The 27,164-nt window shown below is 54.2% G+C and overlaps 2 protein-coding genes across 9 annotated transcripts in view; one reads left to right on the forward strand and one right to left on the reverse strand.

Annotated features, from left to right (window-relative positions):
• Positions 1-7,783, forward strand: part of ACAN (aggrecan) — a 62,165-nt gene extending 54,382 nt beyond the window's left edge. Inside the window, exons 13-18 of one of the 2 annotated variants that reach the window (XM_025437782.3) lie at positions 611-724; positions 3,803-3,961; positions 4,332-4,414; positions 5,084-5,228; positions 6,053-6,235; positions 6,888-7,783. In XM_025437782.3, coding sequence (XP_025293567.1) covers positions 611-724; positions 3,803-3,961; positions 4,332-4,414; positions 5,084-5,228; positions 6,053-6,235; positions 6,888-6,964 — 761 coding nt within the window. In that variant the 3' untranslated portion in view covers positions 6,965-7,783. The remainder of the gene's footprint in view (positions 1-610; positions 725-3,802; positions 3,962-4,331; positions 4,415-5,083; positions 5,229-6,052; positions 6,236-6,887) is intronic. The other variant, XM_025437783.3, reaches the window with a different exon arrangement.
• A 1,699-nt stretch (positions 7,784-9,482) lies between these two features.
• Positions 9,483-26,751, reverse strand: HAPLN3 (hyaluronan and proteoglycan link protein 3). Of its 7 annotated transcripts, XM_035714537.2 has the most exons (7): positions 20,832-20,893; positions 20,511-20,568; positions 20,264-20,385; positions 17,379-17,561; positions 13,564-13,932; positions 11,425-11,727; positions 9,483-10,584 (listed from the first exon to the last, which is right to left on the reverse strand). In XM_035714537.2, the coding sequence occupies exons 4-7, from the start codon at positions 17,500-17,502 to the stop codon at positions 10,292-10,294; spliced, it is 1,089 nt and encodes a 362-aa protein (XP_035570430.1). In that variant the 5' UTR covers positions 17,503-17,561; positions 20,264-20,385; positions 20,511-20,568; positions 20,832-20,893; the 3' UTR covers positions 9,483-10,291. The 7 variants fall into 7 exon arrangements, with proteins under 7 accessions (XP_035570430.1, XP_025293593.2, XP_035570433.1 ...); XM_025437808.3 differs by lacking the exons at positions 20,264-20,385; positions 20,511-20,568; positions 20,832-20,893 and adding exons at positions 20,966-21,080; positions 26,568-26,751; XM_035714540.2 differs by lacking the exons at positions 20,511-20,568; positions 20,832-20,893 and adding an exon at positions 26,568-26,678.
• Positions 26,752-27,164: the final 413 nt, after the last annotated feature.

Consider the following 27,164-nt stretch of genomic DNA (forward strand, 5'->3'; position numbering starts at 1 on the left):
TTAAGATACTCGAGGATTTACTGAAGACAAAGATGTCTGCGACCCCCAAGAATTGAATGAGTCTCATGCAGACATCCCGTGCTGCCATTTTCTCATGGTTTTATACTCTCCAGACCACTTCAGGCTTATTCATTCTAGTGTTTCATGGACTTGCCCTCTTGCCTTGGTTCATAACTACAGAGGAAGATAAGAAAAGAAAATTTGATTTCCAGTATCCCTTGCTCACATTCGGAGCCAGTGGAAACCCTAAGGCCTCTTGAAATATTCATAAGAGAAGGCATCTTGGAGGAGCTACATGCTCACTCTTACAGTGGGCATTTGCCTTCAGAAGCACCAGACCTCTTCACTTCACCTGCTGGGAAACCTGGCCCCAGTGCGCCAAGCTTGCCAGTCAAGAATCAGACACATCCAAGAAAAGCCTTGTTGAATCTTTGGCTCAGTGCTCCAATATGGCGGCAGCAGCAGCAGCAGCAACAGCTCTTAGGAAGTCCAGCCACCCCTCCCAGGGCTCTGGAGAGCAGCAGGGCTGGCCACCCATAAAGCACCTGCAATGCTTGCAAAGCAGGAGCTACTGGCAAGAGTCCTAACAGTGGCCCTTGGTTTCTTGCAGACATTGACGAGTGCCTCTCAAGTCCTTGTTTGAATGGAGCCACCTGCGTGGACGCCATCGACTCTTTCACATGCTTATGCCTTCCCAGCTACCGAGGGGACCTGTGTGAGATCGGTACGGCCGTCTCGGCTTCAGCTAATGTTACTAACTGCTGCACCCTCTCCTCCTCCATCACCCTTCCTTCTAACCACAGGCTCTAGGCCCTGGCTGGGGCCCCCGCGGTCCATCCAGACAGCCATTCCAGGGCCTCAACTGAGAAGTCTGCCTCACTCACTCCCACTCTTCTTGCTGGTCCTTGTGGAGACCCTCCTCTGGGGCATTGGCTGATCTGACCGCAGGAGAGACATTGCGGGCTGGACATGCAGGCCTGGCCAAGCCTACACTTTGGAAGGTGGGGCTCTGGGGGATCTTTAAAACACTAACCTTCTTCAGGGCTTCCAGACCTGCTGATACCACCCTGAGGTCGGTGCATGCATCAGAATAAGAGGACAAGGCTGATCTCGTGCATTTGTCTTGAAGGAAGCTATGGGTGGGAGTAACTGGTTCTCTCTCCGGATGACACCGCAGATCTTCCAGCAGGGTCGTGAGCATGTGTCTGCCTGCCGTATTGCCCATGGGACCTTTGTGGTGCCTCCATGGCCTTGGGAGCCACCAGGCCATGCTGGCCATGCTACCTCTTTGTTCTCTGGCAGGAGCTCTGTTTTGTTTGCCTGACAGCTCCCGTGTCACCAGCATGCTCAACTCATGCATGAGTGGGGACTGCTGCATGTCAACCTCTGCTCATCACCAATGACAGGTGATGTCAGTGCCATTCCATCCATTCCCATGCTTCCTTTTCCCCACTCTTGTGCCAAAAGGCTGGCCAGGGAGAACAGAGCCTCACAGGGGGGACAAGGGGCTGAGTTTCCCCTCTTGGGCCTTGCCAACCTTTGCTTCTGTACCCAGACCAGGCTCTGTCAAGGGAGCTGTGTGCCAGGAATGTCCCAGGGCCAGCTGGAGCCCCCCAACTCTCTCACCTCTGGTGCTTCTATTCTCCCCCTGCCATCCTCCTGGGTCTCAGGGTCATCCCAACTCAGAAGGGGGAGATGAGGGTTGACATTACTAGTAGCAATAAGCCATGCAGAATGAGAAATCATTTCCTATGATCTGTCAAGTTGGATATCCCAGAAACTTCCAGAAAGCAGATTAAACTCCTGGGAAATCTCCCTTTGGCCCTAAGCAGGGTGGGGAGGCAGTTTTGGGTATTGCATGTTCCTTGGAGGCACTGCCAAGATTACAGACTGGTGGAGGACCATAAGTCTTCTGGAAGAAAAGGCCTAGACGCTCTTCCTTCCTTGCAGCCTCCCACCCTCCACCTCCATCCCAAGGCACCAAGGAATTGGGCGTGGTCTTGGCTGGGGAGAGAGTGGAGAGTCATAAGGATCTCTGCCCAGGATGCCAAAATATTTGCCCCAGGAGGAGTGTCTAGCATGTCCGCACGACAACAGCTCTTGGATGCCAGACTGGAAAGGAGGCGCTCTGCGGGCATGGAGGCAGGGCCCTCACTGGGCTCTGTGCTCTGGTAGCGCACAGAGATGGTGCTCGTGCCACCTAGCTGGGTGCTGGGTCATGTGCCCAGCTAACCAAAGCAAAGCTCTACCTCTTCTCCCATTTTGGTCGGGCGGGTGTTTCAAGCTTGGTTCTGGGCCTGCTGTGCCTTCCCCCCTGGCTGGAATGCTGTCCCTGTTTCCCCAGAGCCTCCATCCTGCATGCCCTGGCCCCTCCCAGAGCAGTTAAACCCTCCAGGTTGGCCTCCTCAGCCCAACCCTCGGTATGGTCAGCCCTGAAATGATGTCTCTGGCCTCCTCAGGTGCTGAGTTACCTCTGAGGCCTTGCTACCTTCTCTCCAGACCTCTGCCTTGCTCCCTGGAGGAGGTGTTGGCCACAGGGGATAGTGGCCTCTTCCTCAGCCCTCCTGCTGCTTGGCCTCTTCTCCTCGGGCTGCTGGCCTCTGCATGTCCTCCGTCTCTGCCTTCCCTAAGTGTCTCTCTTCCAACCCCGCCAGGCATCCACCCCTTCAACTGAGCCTCCTTCCTATCAGGTACTGGTCCTCCCTCCCTGGGTCTGCCAGCCTATCAGTGGCACCCAGTAAGGGACGCTCCACGCAGCCTGAGGGGTTCAGGCCCTGCACTCGGGTCCCCAGGCAGGAGGAGCAGCCCCTCACCTGGGAGGCCCCAGGGCAAGGAGGAAAAGAGGGTCTCACAGCCCCCTCCATCCAGTGGTGTGCTGGCTGATGTTTAACAACCAGCTCCTGAAGAGGAAGGGGGAGCCCTGATGTGTGGCATCTGCCAGTTTCTGAGCTCTAACACTCCCACCAGGACCATTTTACAGCTGCCAGCGTGATGTCACTGAAGGCAGAGATGAGAAGACACAGTCCTAACGGCTCCCCCAAGCCTGAAGGATCCAGGTCCTGCCCTGCCTCTGTCCCTCCAGGCTGCCCAAGAGCTCCAAACCAGTCCCTTCTCCCAAATTCAGAACCCGTAAACCCAGATAGGTTTGTGAGGAGAGAAGCTCCTCCCTCTGCTCATCTGCCACCAACAAGTTAAATCAGAAGCTGAGGCCCCTGGGTCGTGGACACCTGGTTGGCTACCTCATCCTCCAAAAGGGAGGCATCATGTGTCCTGCCAGAGCCAGCCCGGATGGACAGACTTAGAGCTCTGACTCTTCTTTAGACCCAAAGCAGACTTATTTCTGCTCTTCTACACCTACCCGAAGTGCTATTTCATGCCCCCAGGGCTGCCTGCTGCTGCCACCTTTACACACACACCAAAACTACCCCCCCCCCCACACACACACACACAGCTCCCTTCCCAGGTCCCCTGGGAGCCCTGAACCATGTTGGCCTTAATCTCAGCACCTCCCCTCTTCCCACTTATTTTTCCTGGCCTCCTGAACCCTGCCAGCTCCACAGAGCAGGTGTCAACAAGGAGGAAAGCTCTGGGGCACTGACATCAGGGAATGTGCCCAGAGGCTCTGGGGCTCCAGGGCCAGGCCTTCCTGGCTTCTGATTTGAGTCGCATCCAGATGGGCCTCTCCCTTCAAGGACAGACGTTGAAGGCGGGTGGATGTTGGAAACGGCATAAGACTGGCCGCACCAGACATCCCCAGTTGGCCTCGGGACCTCTCTCTTCAAGACTCTGACCTGTGTTGCAGACCAGGAGCTGTGTGAGGAGGGCTGGACCAAGTTCCAGGGCCACTGTTACCGCTACTTCCCCGACCGTGAGAGCTGGGTGGATGCGGAGAGCCGGTGTCGGGCACAACAGTCACACCTGAGCAGCATTGTCACCCCTGAGGAACAGGAGTTTGTCAACAGTGAGTGTGGGAGGCAAGGGGTCTGTGGGCAGAGGGCCTCACTCACCAGGATCCAGAGATGCTGCAGGGGTGGGGGTGGTGGCAGGTGCAAAAAGGGGAGGAAGGGGGTTTTCACAGCCAGGACTACACCCCAAAGCCCCAGGCTAACACTGTGCCTATCGCTAGGCCATGCCAGCTTGGATGGTGGGCCGAAGTACACTCCAGACATGCGTGTGCTGAAACCCTTGTCAGGCCATAGAAGCAGGTGGCATGCTCCTAGGAGCCTACCCACCTCCTGACACCGCCCCCATCCCCTCTGCCTTATCGAGCTTGTTTCTCAGACCCCCTCAGGGGGTCCAGAACCATGCCCAACACCCATGCCTCTCTCTAGACAATGCCCAAGACTACCAGTGGATTGGCCTGAATGACAGGACCATCGAAGGGGACTTCCGCTGGTCAGATGGACACTCCTTGGTGAGTTCCGCCAGGGGCACTAGGGGGAGTTGGCGGCCCAGAGATGGGGAATAGCGATCGCCATAGAGAGGTGTATTCAGACCACATACACTCACTGAGCAGCTGCCGGTCTGGGAGCCCTGGGTGCAGAGACTGCGTCTCCGTCATCTCTGCCAGGACTGGGCCAGTCGAGGGCACCCTGGCATGAAGGAAGAGGGAGGTGAGGAAGACCATGAGGGAATGCAAACACACCACCAGAAGGGATACATGGGGGCTTTCGAAGGCTTCCTTGCCCACAGAGGACTCTGTCTACTAAAGGAGGCAGGCAGACAGAAAGCAACATAGACGCCAAGGGACAGTGCACATAGTAAATGCTGCAGATCAGCAGGGGACGTCAGGGAAGGCTTCCTGGAAGAGGTGAATGGGAACAGGGTCGTGGGTGGGGGAAGGGGACTCTGTCCCATGGCGCAGCAGGAGGGAGAAGCCTAGGGAGACAGTTTGGACTTGGGAGCCATGTCTCTGCCACGGGGGCCTATCCAAACGAGGGAACATATGAGACCAGCCCCTGCTGGCCTGACTGGAGGAGGAGGGGCACGGACTCTCACCATCAGGGACTGAGAGGGCGGGGCCAGGCCTAGCTCCTGCGGCATCCTCACCCCTGCCTCGCCCCCACCCCACCCCCCACCACAGCAATTTGAGAACTGGCGCCCCAACCAGCCCGACAACTTCTTTGTCAGCGGAGAGGACTGTGTGGTGATGATCTGGCACGAGAAGGGAGAGTGGAATGACGTGCCTTGCAATTACTACCTGCCCTTCACGTGTAAAAAGGGCACAGGTGAGCAGCTGCCCCAGAGGGGCCCCGCCCAGATAGAGTCACAGAGTCAAGACGTTAGGCTCCTGCTGTGAGACCTGGGGCTGGTGTCCTGGCTGAAGAAGTACCCTCACCCACCCAGCAGGCAGGGCTCTGGTCTGGGAGGGGGGGGGCGGGGGGGGGGCTCTCCCAGGGTCCCCTTGTCCCAGGGCCAATGGCAAAAGCCTCGCCCACTCCTAGGGAGGGTGAAGGTCATAGGCTAGAGGACAGACAGGCCCCTACACACACAGTTCCCCTGGGTGCCAGCACAGAAAGTCACCCACAGTGACTTTTCTGGGTGAGGAGCCCCCCTCTTTATGGGGTCCCCTAGAGTGTCAGTTGTCAGGTCCCGATCCTCAGCTTGGAGTCTGTGGACATGGAGGTGCTGGTAGAACAGGCCCCTCTTGTTCCCTCTCCTGGCCTTGCACCCTGCCCAGGCCTCCTTCTGTCCCAATGTTTTCATAAAGTCACAGCCAATCTGCCTGGCTCTTGCCCCCTTTCCCACCTTTCACCCTTCCTGTTGTCTTTCCCTCATCCCCTCAAGACCCTCCTTTTATTCCCACCCTGCTGCTCTAAATCACGGAGGAACCCAGACATCAGAACCCGTGGTTTCCAGACTTTTAGTTCAGCATGAAAATGCCTCTTTGCCAGCAGCCAGGGCTCGTGGCCGGGTGTCCAGGTGCGGTGCCCCTTCCTTGGGCTCTGGGCTGTCTCATCACAGCCAAAGGAGAGCACACGGGCTCATCACTTGCCTGGGTCATCTCGGGGGACCCTCCCAGAGCCCTTTCTCAAGAGCTTGTGCCCCTCAGTGGCCTGCGGAGACCCCCCTGTGGTGGAACACGCCAGGACCTTCGGCCAGAAGAAGGACCGCTACGAGATCAACTCGTTGGTACGGTACCAGTGCACTGAGGGTTTCGTCCAGCGGCATGTGCCGACCATCCGGTGCCAGCCTAGCGGCCACTGGGAAAAACCTCGCATCACCTGCACAGACCGTGAGCACTGCCACCCCCACCCCCCACCCCTCGCTGGGCACAGCATTCCATCCCATGACCCTCTGGGAGGGAGGGGTCCTGAACACCTGCTGTCTGCACTACCCCTGGGCTCATCACACTCACTCCCTCGGCCCTCAGGGCGGGCTCATCACACTCACTCCCTCGGCCCTCAGGGCAGGCTCACTTTCACTGAGGACAAGGAAAAAGTGGCTGGTCTGCTTTCCTTTTCAACACTCAAAGACCCTTTTAGCCCAAACTGATGCCAAGAAAAATCAAAACCAGGGATGTCCGGGTGGCTCAGTCGGTTAAGTGTCTGCTTCAGCTTGGGGCATGATCCCAGGGTCCTGAGATGGAGCCACCAGCATCGGGTTCCCTGCTGAGCCTGCTTCTCCCTCTCCTGCTCCCCCTGCTTGTGCTCTGTCAAGTAAATAAATAAAATTCTCTTTTAAAAAAAGAAAGAAAAGAAAAATCAAAACCAGAAAGTGGGTAAAGCCTCAGGTTACTACTTGAACCCATGGTTTCTGCAGGGAGGGGAGCCAGCAGAGGAGGGGCAAGTGGGGAAAGGTTAGGCTGCTCTCCCCCAGCACTGCCATGCTTCCTTCCTTCCGAGCTTTCAAGTGTTTGAGATTTTGCGGTCTCCCTTCCCCCCCAGCCTCCACTTACAAGCGCAGACTACAGAAGCGGAGCTCACGGGCCCCACGGAGGAGCCGCCCCAGCACAGCCCACTGAGAGGAGCTTCCAGGACGCACCCAGGATGCTGAGCCCAGGAGCCCCGCCAGGCTGACATCCCACATGGATGGTGTCCTCTTCTTGCCGCTTTCTGTCATATAAGGAATTCCATTAAAGAAGGAAAAAAAAACAAATCCCACATTGTGTATGCACCCACCTCTCCCCACCCCACCCCCAAATCGCCAAAACCGCATCTGATTTTTCCCTCCTCGATGCCAAAGCAAAGCAAACCTATTGTAAGCCATGGACTGAGTTTAGAGACATTTCTCCAATCTCTCGTTGTGCCTTTCCAGGGACCAGAGCAGGGACAGGGGGAGAAGGGGAGGGGTTAAGTTAAATAAAGAAGATTATTTTTTGTTTCCTGACTTTATCCAAGAGCAGTGCAATCGTTGGTTCTTTCACTCCAGGAAGAGTTAGGGAGGAGGGAGGAAGGGGCGTGAGGAGCTGGAACCTGACCGCAGCTGAATGTATTGGATGAGGAGCCAGGAGGGCGGCACCATCTGTGTCAAGAAGAGGCCTGAGGGCGAGGGGGTGGCTTCCACTCAGAGTGAGGGGGCAGGAGAGAGCCATCGAGGGATCTTCCGTTGTGTGGGGGTCGGGTTCCCTCCCAGGATCCCTCTTCCAGTGTCCACTCACCCAGGTCTGCCACCCTGAGCAGGTGTCCATCTCCGGCAGGGCTGGGTTGGGGGAGTGCCGCCCCGCCCCTCCCCCCTCCCCCACACCCCCGGGACCGTGCAGGCACCAGAGTTCCGTGCACCTATTTATATTTTTGAAAACTGAAGATTATGATAATTATAATAATAAAGACATTGGAAGAGATCTATTTCTTTTCTTTTCCCTTTTTTTAAAGAGAAGGCAAACAGGGTCTGAGGTCTACAGAAGGGGCTCTTAGGAATGCGGGGGTAGTTGGGACATGTTTCAACCCAATGACCCAAACTAGGTGAATCTTTTTGTTCATGAAGCCTGGAACAGTCACACCAGTCACACCAGTACAAATATGTTGTACTTCACATTTTTGTGAAGGTACCTGTGCATTTGATGGAGTGTGTGTGTGTGTGTGTGTGCGACAGCCAATGGGTTTTGTGTGTGATTTATGAGTTGGCACATTGTCAAAAGACAAATGAGACATCTGGTTACTTGGCATAGTTTGGTTCTTTGATAGCTCATGCTCATATAGGGAATGGTTGGTACAGTGAGTCAAGAGCAGAGGTAAGGGGCACCTGGGTGGCTCAGTGGTTGAGCCTTTGGTTCACGTCGGGATCCTGGGGTCCTGGGATCAAGTCCCATGTCAGGCTCCCTGGAAGGAGCCTGCCTCTCATAAATAAATAAATAAATAAATAAATAAATAAATAAATAAATAAATATTTAAAAAAAAAAAAAGGAGAGGCAAAATCAGGATTTATAAGAGGGAACACAAAATAGTTGCAGACAGCCTAGGAACAGTGAATCTTGCTTATGCATATTTGTGGTTAGCTAGTTCACTGGCCACTAGCAAGAAGGTCTGGGCATCCTGCTCTCAAGAATGGTGAAGGCTATCGACGAAAACAATTCCGATTGCTCTCCAAGAGACCCTGAGAGGAGCCAGAATGTGCATTGGCCGGGCATTGGCTCCCCACTAGCCTGCTCCTTAGGAGGCCAGGTAGGTGCCACCCTGCTCATCACTTGCTCAGTGGGCCCTGGTGACTGTGTTTGTGAAGGCGTCTGGGTGCCAGCTGGTGCATGCTGCTGTGAGTTTGCTGGTATCTTTTTGGGTGTGCTTATGTATGCTGAGGATTCACTGGTGACTAGATACATGTGTCCAGATTCCCTACGAGTCTGGAGGCAATGAGTGGACAAAAGTAGGAGGTCCAGTGATGATCACATAGAAGGGGCTCAATAATTAGGTAATGAATGGATTCACTGGTGAGTTGGGACTGCAACTATGTGGTGTTCAAACTTGAGTCTCCATCAGAATCAAGAGGATTTGTGATAACACAGTTTCTCACTGAGAGAACTGAAGTTTGGCAGGTCTGGGGTGGGGCCCAGAGATTTGCATTTCCAATAATTTCCCAGGATTGCTGCCTGGCCACATTCTGAGAAGCAGGGACCCCACGTGAAAAACTGACTCTGTAACAGTGTGAACGGCAGAGGAGTGCCTGAGCAGAGGCAGGTCTGGTTTCCCAAAGATGGGGTGGGGACAGGGGGCGGAGGGGGAGACACAGAGAGGGCCTAACTCTGAGATCCCCTGGGGCTGGGGTAGGGGACAGTCATGGCCTCCTCTGTGTCCTCCAAGGCACCTCCTAGTGTTCTGGGCTGACACTGACACCCAGCCTGGGAGGGGAGACAGTGGGAACACAGGCCGGATCCTCCCACTGCTAGGCCAGCCACCAGAGGCAGGTCTCGGCCATCAGGCAAGCCAGAACCACAGCAGCTTGCAGGTGAAGCCCATGGAGCTCCCCAAAACAGAACTCCCCACCACTCTCCGTGGGGAGGGAGCTGGGCCCCAGGACTGAATGAAGCAGAAGGCCAGACACAGGGATGGGGGTGGGTGGTCACAGCACCATTTATTGTCCAGAGAAAGTACAGACACCTGAGGGCCACTCCCTGAGCAGGGAAAGATGAGAGAGAAAAAAATACACTCTTCGGAGAGAGAAGGAAAAAATGGAGAAATTTCTCCGTTTCCTGGGACTTCACATAGAAGTCTAGGGACCCGCTTCCAACCCTAGCTCCACAGCTGTGCTGATCTGGGCCAGCTGCTTCGCAGAGGAGGACAGGAGGAGGAGGAGGTGGTGGTGGAGGAAGAAGAGGAGGAGGAGGCAGCAGCAGAGGCAGCAGGAGACCATAATGTCCAGGGCCCAGCTCCAGGGCCCCCCTGGACACCCTCCCCTCCCCCAGCCTGAGAAGAAGGAGGCAGGAGACTATGATGCCCAGTGCCTAGCTCCAGGGGCCCCCTGGTTACCCTCTCCTCCCCCAGGTTGAGGGGGAGGGGCAGCTGCAGCCACCATGTGTCACTGTCCGCTCTGGGCACCAGCCTCCCTGGAGCAGGGAGCAGGGCTACATTCGGTGATGGCAGAAAGCACTTGTGGGCCCATGAACCTCCAATGTCCTAGAGGGAGGCAAGAGGGATTCCTGGGAGAGCCTTGGGGTGTCCACCTGAGCAAAGGGAAGATTTGGAATGTTGGATTTACAAAAAAACAAACAAAAAGCAGTAATTAAAAAAAAATTAACGTGAGAATAAAAACAATACAAAAAACTTGCCCCAAGCTGCCAGGGAAAATGAACCACTCAATAAATAGAGCCCGAGAGGGGAAGGACCACAGGGCGGCGCAGAGCCGGCGTGGGGCTAGCTCAGGAGTGGCGTGGCCGGTAGCAGTAGACGCCATACTCCCTGCTCTGCGGGTCTGGGAAGCCAAAGCTTCGGACCCCAGGCTCCAGGGGCCCGCAGTTGGGACGCGGGTGAACAACAGGGTAGCGGGCGCTGCCATCTGCCAGCCAGCCAGCATCACAGCGGTCCAGGCCACGGAACTTCCAGGCAGCAAAGAGTTGGCCCACCTTGGCGATCTGGGCACCGTCTTCCTGGCAGGCCTCCTTTGCCTCTGCCAGGGTCAGCTTCTCAGGGTGTTCTAGGTAGTACACCTGCCCTGTGGGAAGGTGGGGCATGAGGGTTAGGCACTGGGTGGGGGGAGGCAGCCAGAGAGGACAGTGGGGCCTGCAGGAACGGCAGCCCATTAGACCTCACCAAACAGCCCTGGCGATCAGGAGCCCAGGGAGACATCAGGCTGTGGGCATTTGCCACGGATGCTTCTGGGAGGTACCTTCCCCATTCTGACCCCCTCTCTGAGAGCTTCATCACCCCTGCTATGGGGCTGGGTCCTTCCTGTCATGTCTGTACTCTACCTCACTCACCCTGGGTGGGCACCCCACCTAGCCTGGACCAATCAGGGTCTCTTGTCCACTCAATCATTTACTGAGTACTGGGGCACTCGGTTGGCTCAGCTGGTGGAGCGTGTGACTTTTGATCTTAGGGTTGTGGGTTTGAGCCCCACGCTGGGTGCAGAGATGACTTAAAAATAAAAGTTTAAAAAAAATCATTTACTGAGTACCTACTATGTGCCAGGACACTTTTCTGAATGCTTGTGATGTGACAATGAACCGATTTCTATTTTTATTTATCTTCCCCCAAAATGATCCTCTTCACAAGGACGGGCTGTGCTTTATTTGTCTATGATGCCCAGCACCTAGTCTTGGCCCCAGCACGAGTAGGCTCTCAAAAAATATCTGATGAACAAGTAAACCAGTGATTGGTGTGAAGCGCAGCAGAGCACTCAAAACTCTGCCAGACGTGGCTCCAATGCCTTCAATGCCTACTCCAAGCCTCCAAGAGAAAGTGCCAGCAGGGTGGACAGAGACCTCTCTGGATCCTAACACTTCCCAGATGCCACCCTCGGACCCCCAGGCCTGTGCTTGGCCAGTGCACTCACCCCTGAGGGCAGGAGCAAAGCAGAATACATCATAGCGGTGCAGGCGGTGGTGACGCGGGCCGTAGCTGCGCACACCAGGCGCCAGGCCCAGGCCACCGCAGGGCTGCCGGGCCAGCGTGATGGGGTACTGCACCGAGGCGTCCTGCAGCCAGCCTGCATTACACCAGTCCAGGCCCTCCTCCCAGGCCCGGAACAACTGCTCGAAGGATGCCACCACCGCATCCTGCTCCTCACACGCCCGCTGGGCCTCATGGAAGTTGAGCTGATAGCGCCCCTGAGGGTGCTGGTAGGGAAAGACCACACCTGGGGAGGGAGGAGAGAGAGGGGCTTGAAGGGGGTGGGCAGGGAAGGATGCCCACTGGGAAGGAGGCTCCCCTACGCACACAGAGAAGCAAACCTGTCATCTCCCGTCCATTCTCCAGGTCCAAAGCAGAGTCTATGTCTGCCTTACAGCTCCCTCCTAGAACCAGGCTGGCACACAGCAGTACTCAGAAAACACTGATTAGCTTGGTAAGGTCATGAATGAATCAGCCAATTAACGTCCCCAACTCTAGAATGGGAATGCCACCTAATTCACAGGGCTGTTGCAAGAACCCCAGTGCTAGGGTCTCAATGTGTCCCCCTAGCTCATGTGCTGAAATCCCAAGGCCTAAGGTGATGGTATGAGGAGGTGGGGCCTTCAGGAGGCACTTAGGTCACTTAGGTCATGAATGAGATTAGTGTCCCTCCATAAGAGATCCCACACAGAGATCTCTCCCCGCTTCCACCATGTGAGGACACAGAGAGCAGTCTGTGACCTGGCAGAGGGCTCTCACCTGATCATGCTAGCTAGCACCCTTACGCCCCAATCATATCCAGCATCAGGGATGAGGAACGGGGCCCCTCTGGTCACCATCTGGACTAGATAGGTGGATGCTGATGCTAAAAGTAAGTCCCTGACTTGCACTTTATCCTCATCTCCTCACAAGCAGGTAAAGGAGGCACTCATTTCATACTGTAGGGGATGGGGTGTCTACCCACCCCACCCACAGCTAAGTCAGGGTGGGCCTGGAGCCAGAACACCGTTCTCTATCCATCCCACCTCCTCCCTAACAGGTAGGAGAGGTATGAGGACACATAGCCCCATCCTAGAAAGAGAGAAGGTCAAAGTCACTAGAGATCACCCACAGGAGCCCACACACAAGGTCTGGCTGGTTTGGAGACCATTGAGCTGTGATTGTTTTTTCATGAGAATATTTTTACATAAAAATCCAGAGATTAAAAAAGAAATCCAGAGATTTTGGGGTGCCTGGGTGGCTCAGTGGTTGAGTATCTGCCTTCAGCTCAGGGTGTGATCCCTGGGGGTCCTGGGATCAAGTTCTGCATCAGATTCCCCCACTCTGTGCCTCTGCCTCTCTCTGTGTATCTCTCATGAATAAATAAAATCTTTAAAAAGAGAAATCCAGAGATTTCACAGAAAAATATATGCTTCTCTTATCAAATCAGAAAACCTGGCTGTGTGAGTCTGCTCCTGGCCCCAAGTAAGGCACTCCTCTGGGACATGATGAGGGCTCAGCCGTGTGTCCAGGTGCCCACCACTCCTGCCACCCACACTGGGCGGCCCCCTTGGTTTGTGCTGCCTGCAACCCTGCTGGAGTCAAGGCAGGGTTGCAGTCCTCCTGTTTTCCTCTATCTAAATAAAGTGTGACCGACTGCCTGAGGTCAAACTCCTACTCTGCCATTTATGGGCAGTATGGCCTTAGGGAAGTTCGTTTGACCTCCCTGTGCCTCTGTTTCCTCATCTGTAAACCGGGGGTGATGGGATGCCTGGGTGGCTCAGTGGTTGAGCATCTGCCTTCAGCTCAGGGTGTGATCCTGGGGTCCTGGGATCGAGTCCCACATCGGGCTCCCCACAGGGAGCCTGCTTCTCCCTCTGCCTGTGTCTCTGCCTCTCTGTGTCTCATGAATAAATAAAACCTGTAAAAATATACATATTAAAAAAATAAGTAATTAAATGGGGGTGACGATAGCAGTAGCGTCCCCATGGGGTGGTTTCAAGGACCACGTGCTGGTCTGAAGCACAGAGCTCTAGACGGTTTCTCGGGGCCCTCTCTCTCCATGGCTCAGGCCCCCCATATCCCCCTGCGTGGGGGGCCTCACCCCGTAGCTCCAGCTCCACCAGGCCACTCTGGTCCTCCAGCCCATCAATGACCTCACAGCGGTAACGCCCAGAGTCCTCCAGCCGCAAGTCCCTGATCTGCAGCGACACTTCGTGCTCCCCGTTCTGCCACAGACGCACTCGGCCTCGGTAGTCTCCGAAGGAGCGGTGCCTCTGCCCGATGGCCACCAGCACATCCTGCTCTGGGGTCCCATTCTCCGACAGCTTCCACCACTTGATGCGTACAGTCCTCGGGGCCAGCAGGGTGGGCTCGTAGTGGTAGCGGCAGGGCAGGGTCACTTGGGCCCCCTGGTGGGAGAACAGGGTCTCCTCGGGCGTCTCTACCACCAGCTTCACCCCATTGAAGACGCCTGCGAGAGAGGAGGTGCCAATGGGGATCTGCAGCAGCACACCCGTACCCCTGCAAGGGCCACCCTGAGCCTCATCCCCGGCTTCTGCCAGGCTCAGCAGTTGCCCATTGCAAGAATGGCCGTAATGCTGCACCCACATGCCCTGCATTGTGACTTTGTGGCCCCTATCAAGAGGGGACTCTATTTCTCCTCCCCCTTGGCTGGCCTTGCCACTTGCTTTGACCAAATGAATGTGACTATTCCACTGTGCCTGCTCTGAGTCTGGGTTCCATGAGGCTCTGCTGCTTCCACTCCACGACAACAAGCCTGGGCTCACCTGCTAGAGGAGAGCCCACGTGGAGCAGAGACAAGCCCTCACTGACCTGTCCTACTGACTGCAGGCACAATTAAGTCAGTGAGCACAGCTGGGACCATGGACATAGAAGCCAGTCCAAAATGCTGACCCATGAAATCACAAGCCAACCCCCCCCCAAAAAAAAAAAAAAAAACAGCTGTTGTCTTAAGCCATTAAGTGTGTTGTGTGTAAGCAGCTAATTGACATAGCAGGCAATATGAGCATCCCCGTATCAGGCAGCTGGCTAGGACTCAGATCTCCCTGGGGTCCTTCCCTGCCATGCTGGCCACAGGAGAGCACAGCTTGCCCTTCACTTTTTGTCTCACCATTCTGATGTTCCCGAGATACCTAGAAACACAGGTGAGATGCGGCAGGACTTCTATAGGAGACCATACAGTAACACCGTACAAATAAACCCAGAGCCTACCATGGCGGCACAAGCACCAGGTTTATGGCTGAAGCTGGCTCATCTTTAACTTGAGACCCCGTATAGAGGTCTCACTATCTCATGCTCTTGGGCCTGGACTTAGACCCCTGGAGGTACAGGGTGGGGGAGAAGTGTAGTCTCCAGGGTAAGGAGATAGGAGGCTCCCTGCAGAGGCTTTCATGCTGAAAAGGCCAGGAGCTCTGGTGCGGTGGTTGTCAAAGTGGGGTCCCCAAGGCAGCAGCAGCAGCAGCAGCATCACTGGGAACTTGCTAGAAATGCAAACTCCTAGACCCCACCCCAGACCTCCTGAATCAAAACCTCTGGGGGTAAGGCCCAGTGATCAGTGTTCTAACAGCTCTACAGGTGGGTGATTTTGCCAGTCACTCAAGTTGGAGAAGCCTGCTCTGGACAGGCTGTAAACACAGAGGCTTGGGGACCACAGGCCTGGAGTCAGAGAAGCCCGGTTTGAATCTTGGCTCCAACTCTCCACAAGCTAGTCTAGTCTAGAGAAATCAGCTGATTCTACAAACCGCTCTCCTTATTTGTAGCATGGGGTAACATCGGTACCTATAGCTGGCTGTGGTGAGTCTCAACACAGATAAGTGTGACACCTGGCACATGGGAAAAGCTCAACGGACATGAGCCAGGACTCTCATGTAGTGGCTTTGTCCTTTGTTTTCACCTAGTACTCTTTATGTTTTTTTTTTAAGATTTGATTTATTTGAGAGAGAGAAAGCACACAGAGCAAGAGAGAAAGCATGAACAGGGGTGGAGGGGCAGAGAGAGAGGGAAAAGCAGGCTCCCAATGGAGCCGGGAGCCCGACGTGGGACTAGATCCCAGGACCCCGGGATCATGACCTGAGCCGAAGGCAGACGCTCAACCACGGAGCCACCCAGGTGCCCCTCCTTCATGCTCTTTAGTAAAGCTGTGTTTGAAGCTTTAACCCAAAGACGATGAGAATGTTTAGCTAAATCATAATGTCTCCGTATGACAAAACACTATACAGCCAGGTAAGATAACCTGGCAGCTGGATATCCACTCATCCTTGGGAGAAAAATTGTATTCTATGAAGTGACACGGAGATTCCCAAACCACATGTAGAGCAAGAGGTTAAAGACAATTTTCTCAATCCTATATCAAAGGCTGGAGGGAAATGTTAGTAAGGTTTCCCCCAGGTAGGGGGGATTATTTGTGATTTTACACATATTCATGGATAGAAGTGGTAAAATTATGGGTAGAAAGTTTAAGTTTTTAAGTTTTCTTGAATCTCATTAAAGTCGTGATTATTGGGACACCTGGGTGGCTTAGTGGTTGAGCGTCACCCTCTGGCTCAGAGTGTGACCCCAGGATCCTAGGATAGAGCCCTGCATTGGGCTCCCCGCAGAGAGCCTATTCTCCCTCTGCCTGTGTCTCTGCCTCTCTCAGTGTCTCTCATGAACAAATAAATAAAATATTTTTTAAAAATAGAATAAAATCGTGATTATCTAACAAAATAAACTCGGTGGGGGAGGGAGGAAGGTTGGAAGCCAAATAATGATGCCCCGAGATACCTAGGTCCTAATTCCTGGAACCTGTGAGAGTTACCTTCTATGGCAAAGAGACTAAATTAAGGATTGCAGTCACAAGTATCTTCTTAGAAGGGGGCCAAGCGAGATGTGACCCCGGGGTCAGAGACTACAGTGACACAGCCACAAGCCCAGGCCCATCAGCAGTCAAAGGACACCAGGAGAGGTAAGGAACACATTCCCCCCACCCCTACCCCCAAGAGCCTGAGGGAGGCCGGGTCGTGTTCATCAAAGCAACCCTTCCACAAGCAGATCTCAGCACGGGTTCTGCAGATCTGTGTGCCCCGGGAGGCTGGCTCAAGTCTGAGCTTCGCTGTCCTCATGTATGAAATGAAATAATCCACATTATGTGCTTTCGGGGCTGCAAGGACAGCCAGCACTAGCTTGGCCTGGTGGAGTCCTCACCGTGCCGGCTGTTAACCTTGCCCATATATCAGGCTTTTTGTGAGGATTGTCTGAGGCAATGCTGGGAAGGCAGCTAGAAGTGTGCCTGACACAAAGTAGGTGCACAACTGCTAACTAAAAAGTCACCTGCCCAAAGGCGCTGAGGTGGCTCAGCCAGTTAAGCATCTGACTCTTGATTTCAGGTCATGATCTCAGGGTTTTGGAATCGAGCCCCATGCCCTGCATGGAGCCTGCTTGGGATTCTCTCTCTCTTTCCCTCTCCCTCTGCCCCTCTTCCCCAAAAAAGTCACCTGCCCAAAGCCATGTAGCTACTAAGTGGCAAAATTAAGATTCAAACTCACATCTGTCTAACCTCAAACATCCTTTCCACTTGGGACACCAGGCAGGGGCGATCACATGTAAGTTGGATCTTGGAAAATGGGCAGGAGGGTCCCATTTTGGGAGCGTCCTTAAGTACAGAAGTGATTGTCTTTAAGCACATTTGGCTCCGATGCACTCCAAGCCCGAGGGACTAGCAAACAGAGTAACTGAACCATCCCTTGCACTCGTCTTAGAAAGGAGCCTGGCCTGCTACAAGGGCCCAGACAGGGAAGGGGCTACTGGCTCCACGCCCCATCCCCTGTCCCGGCCTGGAACCTGCATATCACAGCAGGATCCAGGAGAGGTCTCGGTCACCCCAGTGGAACATGGAGCCAGAGCCAGGAGGCTGCCCACCTTCGCTGTGGCCATTGCCCAGGTTCCAGCCATTGGGATTGTTGGAGTAGTAGAAGCCATTGTAGAAGGGCAGCCCGGAGATGCAGGGCAGCAGGAACAGCAGGACGAGGAGCAGCAGGCCCATGACGCCAGGCACGGCCACAGGGCCAGGGTGTCTGGGGCAAGGCTGGAGTCTGGGGCAGGCTGGAAAGAGGAGAAAATAAGCCAATTAGAGAAGCCTGCTGCAGGGGGCCCGGGGACCCCTGGGTTCCAGCACTTGTTCACTAGCTCAGTGGGTGATTACGGAGCATCTTCTGCCTGGCAGGCCCAGGGGACTGCAGGCCACAGGCAAGATGGGCAGTAAGCAAGCCAACAAAGCCGAGGGAGGGGTTAGGAGGAGGCACCTAGTCCTCGGAGAAAATTATATAGGGCAATAGGACAGGATCAACAGTTTCAGATGGCACGTTTGAATTTGCAAGGTTGTGAGCAGCATTTTTTTTTTTTTAGTTTATGATAGTCACACAGAGAGAGAGAAACAGGCAGAGACACAGGCAGAGGGAGAAGCAGGCTCCATGCACCAGGAGCCCGACGTGGGATTCGATCCCGGGTCTCCAGGATCGTGCCCTGGGCCAAAGGCAGGCGCCAAACCGCTGCACCACCCAGGGATCCCGTGAGCAGCATTTTTTAATGACATCGAGAAAACCAGACGACACAATCTCAGGATATATTTGTTTAGCGAGAGGAGTTCTGCATTGTCGAGCTTCTGTTTCCATCCAGAGAGATCTGCAGGGGTGATGGGGAAGCCACAATGCAAAATTTGTTTCTTACCCTGAGTCAAGGTCAAAAAAATTTTTAAGCACCATGCTTAGGGTACTTCTAGGGGTCATTCCGGTTTCAGAGGACATGCAAATAAAACAGGCAGCTAGCCCATGGGCTATAGTTGGTTTATTTGATTTTTAAAAAATATATTGCATTTCAATATTATATGGTGATTACCAAGTTTTCTTGGCGCGCACACCCTCTCCTCCCTTGATGTATTTTGCAGCCAAGGCTAATGCCTCAATCACCTCCTCCTCACCTCCCCCCGCCCTGCTCATTGCCATTTGCTGAGTGCTTAATGATTAAAAGACCAGCAGCCTTGGAGGAACTCTAATGCAGAAAAGGGACAGAGTCCTGGGCAAGGAGTCACGAGCTATATGGGGAGTGTAGACATGGGGTACAGAAAAGACACAAAGGCCCAGAGACCAAAGAGAACACGTGGTGGGGCAGGTGGCGGCGGGGGGGTGGGGGGTCCTGGGAATGTGCTGGAAGTACTTCCTTTGTGTGTTTCTTTGCCCTGATCCTGGGATGGCTTCTTCCAGCACCCTGGCCTCTGGCTTTCAGTGGGATTCAGCCCCGGGGGTTTGGGGGAGGCACCCACAAGAGATGGGCAGGAGGGAGAAGCTTCATCTCTGGAATACTGTGTCTCCTTGTGACCACAATCCTGTTGGCATCTTCTCATCCTCACCCCAGGTGAGGTTCTTGTGAGGTGTGTAACACTGTTCCCTCCCCTCCTCCCTCTGCACCCCCAGGCTTCGAAGGGTGACTGCCATTGCTTGTCTCTATGTCTTCCACCCCCTCGTTCAATGCCCCATCCCTGAACTCTAGAAGCCAGCCATTCCTTCCTTATTAGAGTCTCTTTATTGGAACCACCCAGGGTGAATTCTGCTTCCTGCCAAAACCCTGGCTGATAAAGGGGAGAGGTGGTGAGAGGGGTCAGCAGGCCGAGGTGAGCAGCTAGATGCCCTTGGGTATCTGGCCCAGGCTTTTCCCTCTCTCCTTGGTCCCAAAGGCCCCGGGGTGCGAGTGGTGGCAGTAAGCAGAAGAGCCACAGGATCAGAAGAACATCTCAGAAGCACCCCTCCAGGGGCGGTGTTGACGGTGAACCTGGTGGGGCAGGAAGGCCAGGGTGGCAGCGGGCATCTGGAAGTACAGCTATGATTACCATGTAGCAATGTGGAAAAATGCTTAGGGTATAATTTAAGATGGACAAAGCAGAACACCAGAATTGCCCCTCTGCTATGATTGCAAGCCTGTGGCCCCATGAATGCCTGTTGTATGAAAACCAGAATGGAGGGAAGAGCAAAGAGACAAGGGAAGGAGGAGGGTGGGAAGGGAAAAGAAAAAAAAAAAAGAAAAGAAATGAGGCGCCTGGATGGCTCAGTTGGTTAAGTGTCTGACTTTGGCTCAGGTTGCAATCTTGGGGTCCTAGAGTTGAGCCTCACATCAGGCTCAGGGTAGGCAGGGAGTCTGCTTGCCCCTCTCCTCTCCCACCTGAACCTGGCTCGTGCTCTCCCTGTCTCTCTCGATAGATCTTTTAAACAAAAAAGAAAGGTGAGGAAAGCATGGAATCTGTAAGGAAGGGTGGTGAGATTGGTGAGATTCGAACAGAGAACCTTCTTGTTTCCGAAACAGTTAGGAGCCCTTGCTGGAAAGGAAGGAGCAGATGTAGAATAAGCTGGCAGGTAGAACCCATTGCTCCCATAGGCCCCTTGTGGAGATCCTGAGGCCCAGACCCACCCTCTGTGCCATGTACTACAGTAGGACACTGCCGGCCTGAGGTCTCACTTCTCATCCAAGAGGAGTCCTCAGGCGACACCCATAATGCCTCATGGGGACTTGGATCTGGGCAGCCCAATCAGGCAACCTAATAAAGAAGTTCGGAGGTAGGAAGATCTGGGTTCAAATCCCATCTCCACTACTTACAAGCCTTGTGATTCTAGGCAGGTTTCCTCATTTGCGAAATGAAGTTCATAAAACTCACCACCACATATTTTTCACCCATACGTCTACTTCTTTCCTATGGTAGCCTGGTTCTAGATAGCGCACGATCAGTCAGCTGAAAGCTATATTTGCAGTCTCCTCACCTACAGCGAGGAGAGGCCGTGGGACTTGTGCTGGACCATGGCAGGGAGCAGAAATAACATGTGCCTTCTGCAGGTCTTGTGTTAAGACAGGGATAGGTCTTCCTGGTATTCTCCTCCTCCACCTGCTGGCCGCCAGAGTAGCCACCTTAGTCTCAGAAATGTAAACCATGGGTTGAATGGCAGAGCTGCCCCATCAGCCCTGGAACTCCCCCATCTGCACTGTGTCATGAGAGAAACAAAGTCTTACCGTATTTAAGTCACCACGTTTTGAGTCTCTTTGTGAACACAGCTTAGCCACACTTGGACTGCGATCATGGGCATAAAAATAGTAACAGCTGAGTTTAATGAGCACGTACTACCTCATTTACTCCTTATCACAATGCCTGGAGGTGGAACCTCTTAGTATCCTCATTTCACAGCTGGGAAAACCAAGGCACGGACATATTAAATCATCTGGCCAAGGTCATACAGCAAGGACATGGTGGAGTTGGGATCTGAACCCACTCCAGCTCCAGAGCCTGGAATGACCATGTCAAATTCAGGGAGGTGACATGTGCAGAACACACACCTCAGAGCCTGGTACACAGCAGGACCTCATTGGAGATCATTTCTTTTCTCTTCCTGAGGTCTCTCATCTGGAACCAGGAAGGAGAATGAGGACCAAGAGGCTGTTGATATTGAGCTGGATGTCACAAGGCCCACCTTGTCCCTGGGCACCCGCAGCCTCCTCACAGCAGTTCATCAGGCCCAGATGCCCTCCTATGAGAAAGGGCTTCCCTGGGATGAGCAAATGGAGGTGTTTCTGCCACTTATGTGCCTGAAACAAAATGCATATTTTTGCATTAAATGCATTAAAAAATAAGATGAAGGGGAGAATAAGGTTGGGGCCATTCAAAACCTATGTGAGGCACCTCAATGGCTGTGCATCCGCCTTTGGCTCAGGGTGTGATCCAGAGTCCTGGGATCAAGTCCCGCATTGGGCTCCCTACAGGGAGCCTGCTTCTCCCTCTGCCTATGTCTCTGTCTCTCTGTGTCTCTCATGAATAAATAAATAAAATCTTAAAAAAAAACATGCAGCTTTGTAACCAGAGTGTTAATAAAACCAGGAACAGTCCTAATAAACACCACCAGTACTGTTCACTCTCCACTGACCTTGGTACCCAATGCCCTTTGCAGCCCTCAGCACAGGGACAAGTGGTTCCTCCTTTGAGATGTAGGTTTCTGGGAGCATTGGATTCCAAGAGAAACCAGAATTAAGAATTAAGACTCTGACCCATCCAAGGTGGAGCCATCTTCTTCAATCATTTTTGTTTTTTAACTCAAGGGAAATGTCTTTACAACTTCATCATGCGATTTCTACATTTATCAGAAAACTTTGTGGGATCCCTGGGTGGCGCAGCGGTTTGGCGCCTGCCTTTGGCCTGGGGCGCGATCCTGGAGACCCGGGATCGAATCCCACGTCGGGCTCCCGGTGCATGGAGCCTGCTTCTCCCTCTGCCTATGTCTCTGCCTCTCTCTCTCACTGTGTGACTATCATAAATAAATAAATAAAAAGTAAAAAAAAAAAAAAAAGAAAAAAAGAAAACTTTGTGAGAAGCTGCCAAACAGGCACCTCTCTCTCCCCAAACCTATTGCATCCTTGAGTTGAGATGGTGCAAGTTTGGATCTTGAGAGCTGGGACAATTTGGTAAGAAGGGATGCTGCATTATCCAAATCTATTTGGTTCCTGAGTTTTCAACACTGAACAGCAAGAGCCTGGATAGGGAGATACATTTGTATGTGTACTTTCTGCAGGACTGTCAGCACTTATCTTAAGGAATCCAGCACTTGCAAAAAGCTTCCTCTTTGATTGTGAGAAAGCCTGTTATGGCTGCTCCAATACGTCAGCATGTTGAGAAAAATCACTGCCAGACCAATGCGGTGTTATGCTGACATCAGTCCCCCATTGTGTTTATCAATCGTGATGAAGTCATTCATTCAGAAACGTGCACTGAGGCAGGAAAAACCATGGCATCTTCTGTGTCTTCCAGCAAGCTCCTAGGTACCCTTTCCCAGCCTCAGAGACTGCACCCAGCACATGCTCCCAACCTTGAGCCTGGGCATCACTCACTCCCTCAGTTTTAAAGGGCTTCCATGTCCAACAGCTCCCTTGACCCTTCTAAGAAACCCTCCTCCCCCCAACTGTCAGTCAGCAAGAATTTTATTCTCCCCAATTAATCCACAGGTAAACAGAGGCACCAAGACATGAATTGTCCAAAGGTCACATGGCCGAGAGGGTAGAGGCAGGGCCCTGTTGTAAACTCTTCAGCCAGCCCCCTTGAGGATCTGTCCTATATAAGGACTGCCTTCCACGTGACAATGCATTTGCATGGATGATGTCACTATCAGTTTCACAATGTCAAAATTTTTATCTCCATTGTACAGACAAGGAAACAGGTTCAGAAATGCTAAGATGCAGGGTGCCAAGGTGGCTCAGTTTGTTGGGCATCTGACTCTTGGTTTTGGCTCAGGTCCTGATCTTGGAGTCACGGGACGGAGTCGGGTCCCCGGGCTCCACGCTCAGCAGGGAGTCTGCTTGAGATTCTCTCCCTCTATCCCTCCCCTCCCCGCAAAAAATAAATAGGAACACCTGGGTGGCTCAGTGGTTGAGCATCTGCCTGTGGTTCAGGTTGTGATTCCAGGGTCCTGAGATCAAGTCCTGCACTGGGGTCCCCACAGGGAGTCTGCTTCTCTCTCTGCCTGTGTTTCTGCCTCTTTCTCTGTGTCTCTCATGTCTCTCATAAATAAATAAATAAATATCTTTTAAAAATAAATTAATTAATAATTTTTTTAATTAATAAAATTTTTAAGAAGAAAAGAAATGCTAAGTTGCATGGTTAAGGTTACCCAGGTAATAGACGGGCTGGAACATGGCCTCACTCACTCAGCAAGTATTTATCAAACATCTGCCATGTGCCAGGCACAGTTCTCAGCATGCAGGAAACAGATCACAAGTCCTGCCAGAGCTTACATTCCAGGGAGGGAAACAGACACCAAATAGGATATGGGACATCCGTGTTGTCAAGGTGCTACATATGATAGAGGAGGCTGAAGCAGGGGAGGGAGGTGCTTGTGGAGACAGGATGGATTGGGAAGGATTCTCTGAGAAGGAGACTAACTGAAAGTGTGAGCTTTGAGAATCCTAGGGAAAAGCATTCCAGGGGAGGGAACATCCAGTGCAAAGGCCTTTGGCAGGAACAGTTTGAAATCCAGTGAGGAGCAAGAGGGAGAGAGGTGGGACAATTTGGTTGTCCACCATGATGCAGCACTGAATGAAAGGCACTGACACGAATCTGATTTACATTCTAAAAGAGCCATGCTGGCTATCTTCCTACCCCAGCTCCAGATAGTGTCCTCATCCTTGGCTCCTCCTTTCCAGCTAAAAACAGCCTTAGTTTTTGGTGTGTGTGTGTGTGTGTATGAAAATAAGATTTTATTTATTTGAGAGAGACAGCACATAAGCAGGGCAAAGGAGAGGGAGAAGCAGAGTCCACGCTGAGCAGAAAGCCTGATGCAGGCTCTATCCCAGGACCCTGAGATCATGACCTGAGCTGAAGGCAGATGCCTCACTGACTGAGCCACCCAGGTGCCCCCAAACAGCCCTAGTTCTCTTCATTACATCTGGCCCTTCTCTGGTCTGGACACCCACGTTGGTCTGCTCTCTGGTTTGTTAACACTACTGCGGGGACGCCTGGTTGGCTCAGTCAGTGAAGCATGTAACTCTTGACCTCAAGGTCATGAGTTCGAGCCTCAAGCTGGGTAAGGAGCCTACTTAAAAAACAAACCACCACCACAAATGGAGAGGTGTGATTTGGTCAACACCCCTCTTTGCTGGATGCTAACCCAGCAACTTTAGAATGAGCAGAGGGGTGCCAAGAAAAACAGTGAGTTCTGAAGGGAAGATTGACCTTGTATCCAGGAGCTATGACCCAGGTGGAAGCTGGCCATCTGCTCTTAGGCCTCTCTAGAGAGCAGGGGTGCAGCACACAAAGCCTGAGGTATCCAGTTAGACTTGTCAACTGCTGGCTGGATGTTTTGATTTCTATGAACAGAAGTTTCCCTGCCTCCAGAGCAGACTAATAAGGAAGCTCAGGGGTTGAAGATAAATGACCACTCTGAACTTTAGGTGACAGTATAAAGCTGAGACCCAGGTGTGAGCCAGCAGTGGCAATTGCTACTTACTGCCACCCTGCCCCAGGCCCATTTCTGACCACTAACACTCAGGGAAGCCATGGTCAACCTCAGCTCCCTGACCCTGGCTACCCTGGCCTCCAGCCCCTCAGAGCCACCACAGAGGTGCCATCAGCTGGAAGGCCCAAGATCCAGTCCAACGCAGTCATCTCGGCTGTGGGAGACTCCCCATATCAGCTGGAGCCTTGCCTGGGCAAAGATACACCCGTACCCTGCTGTGTGACCTTGGGCAAGTTACTCAACCTCTCTGTGCCTCCATGTCCTCATCTGGAAAAAAAGGCTAGATACTCACTGTAGGGCTGTGATGAGGATTATATAAGATGAATCATGTCCAGCCCCAACATATGGCAGGTGCTCAAAAAACAGTTGCTAATACGTACTGGCAGAAGAACATAGTGGCAAATTTCAGGTTCTAGAATGAGACTGGTCACCAGGATTCAGCTCTGGTTCCCCCAGTTACTAACAGTCTATCAGTGGACAAGTCACTGAGCTTCACTTTCCTCATCTTGTAAGATGGGAGTCACAACAATTACAACCAGAAAACATTTCTGTAAAAATTAAGGGAGAGAATGTCTGCAAAGCACTTAGAATGCTGCCTGGCAGGAGGGTAAGCACTCACAAAATATTAGTGGTTATTACTATTGCTTTTTCAAAAAGATTTTATTTATTTACTGGAGAGAGAGAGAGAGAGACAGAGAAAGTGAGGGAGAGCACAAGTGAGGAGGAGAGGGGGGAGCAGGCTCCCCACTGAGCAGGGAGGGAGCCTGATGTGGGCTCAATCCCAGGACTCTGGGATCATGACCCTCCCGGAAAGCAGACACGTAAAACTGACTGAGCCACCCAGGCACCTCCCGTTACTGCAGTTGTTAACAATTCACAACCTGCAGTCTCAGCTTGTTTCGGTGGATCTTTCTCCCCTCTCACTGCCTAGAGCAGCCACTACTGCCTTCTCTTTACAGTTGGTGAAACTGAGGCCAAGGGTGGGGAGGTGAGTGAGGTACCAAAGTATCTTTGGTAAACAGGCAGAGGCTGGAGAAAAGCCAAGTCCCCTGGCCGCCCAACCTTCGCTTTCCCAGACCCCTTGCCTCCGCCCCCCTCCCCACAGCAGAATGAGCGAACCCGAATTCGGAGGAACTGGGGGGGCGGGCCCAGGCGCTCCTCACTTGTGAGGCGGAGAGTAGGGTTCCCCCCTCCACCAGCAGGGAGCAGCATTGCCCTCCCGGTCTCCACCAGCCCCAGCTCCCGGTGAGGAACTGGACTTCGGTGCCCGCAGTGTAGACGAGGCTCATCGGCGGCCCCCGCAAGTAGGAGCGGAGGCGTTTCCCACCAGCACCAGCACCAGCACCCGCACCCGCAGCCCGCTGGCCCACGCAGGGCCCCGGGGGGAGGCCAGGGCGCCTCTCCATCACCTGCCGCACGGAGCAGAGCCACGGCCCGGGGCGGCGGGGGCGGCGGGGGCGGCGGGGGCGGCGCGGTCCAGGCCGGGTCCCGGGCTGCGGGGACACCCGGGGAGTCGGTGACGCCGCCGGCGGGGCCCGGCGCCCGCGACGGTCCCTTGCTGGCCGCCCACCTGCCCCAGATGTCTCCCCGCAGGGCGCCGTCGCCGCCCTGGCTCTGCGCGTCCGCTCGCCGCCGAGGGAGACCGCGGGGAACCTGGGCCTGAAGGCGCCGGGCGTCCTCTGCCTCTCCCTGGGGCGGCGGAGGGGGCGGCAGAGGCCAGGAGGCGCCCGCGGACCCCGCGCCCCGACTCGTGCTCCGCACCGTGCGCGGGGGCTGCTCGACCCCGACCCGACCCGACCCGACCCGACCCGACGGGCCGAGGCCACGCGGCTGCGCCCGGCGGCGGCCTCAGGGGCATCGGGTTTCGCTGGGGCTGTGCCCCCTCGCGGCGCGCCCGCGCTGCTCCCCAAGCCGCCCCCGCCCCCGCCCCCGCCCCCGCCCCCGCCCCCGCCCCCGCCCCGGCCCCGACGCCGCCCCAGGAGGCGGGGGGGGCGGGGGGGGGGCGCAGGAGACCCAGAGGGGGTGGCCGGGCCCGCAGGGCGCCCCAGGAGCCCGGCCACCCGCAGCCACGTACCGTCCCCAGGCGGCCCTTGACGGCTGCAGCGCTCCCAGCCTCGCCGTCAGGGTCCCGGTCGGAGGAGGCGCGGATTTGGGGGATCTTGAAAGCCCTGAAAGGAAGCGGCGGCGGACAAACCCCCGCGATCCCGCCGGGCCAGCCCCTTAAAGGAACACACGCCCCTTTCCCTCCCAAGGGCTGAGCCCAAAGGAAGGCGTTGCTGCCTCCTTGGGCCGGCTCCAGGCGCCGCTGGGGACCACCTCCAAACCTCAGAGATGCTGGCGGCGCTGTAAAGGGAAAGACCAGGAGTTTCATGCCACATCTTGAAGAGGGTAAGTGGGAGATGGAAGAGACGCGTTATTGAGGCGGGACGGTCCCATTAGATCACTCCGGCTTACCAGAAACAGTGGGACTGAACAAGGGGAGCCCTCTCCAGCACTCTGCAAGGGGGCTATGGCCGGCCCCCACTTACAGGAGCAGGAAGGGCAAGCGTTCTGTATGCTTACCCTCCATATAAGGCAAGGGGGCACTGTCCTCCCTCCTGCCCATGATTTTAGTCATCATGAAATCTCCAGGCAGACTGTTAGGTCAGTGTTGGGCATAAGGACACAAGGA

The sequence above is a fragment of the Canis lupus genome, chromosome 3 (genome assembly GCF_003254725.2).
Source record: "Canis lupus dingo isolate Sandy chromosome 3, ASM325472v2, whole genome shotgun sequence".
Classification (NCBI taxonomy): domain Eukaryota; kingdom Metazoa; phylum Chordata; class Mammalia; order Carnivora; family Canidae; genus Canis; species Canis lupus.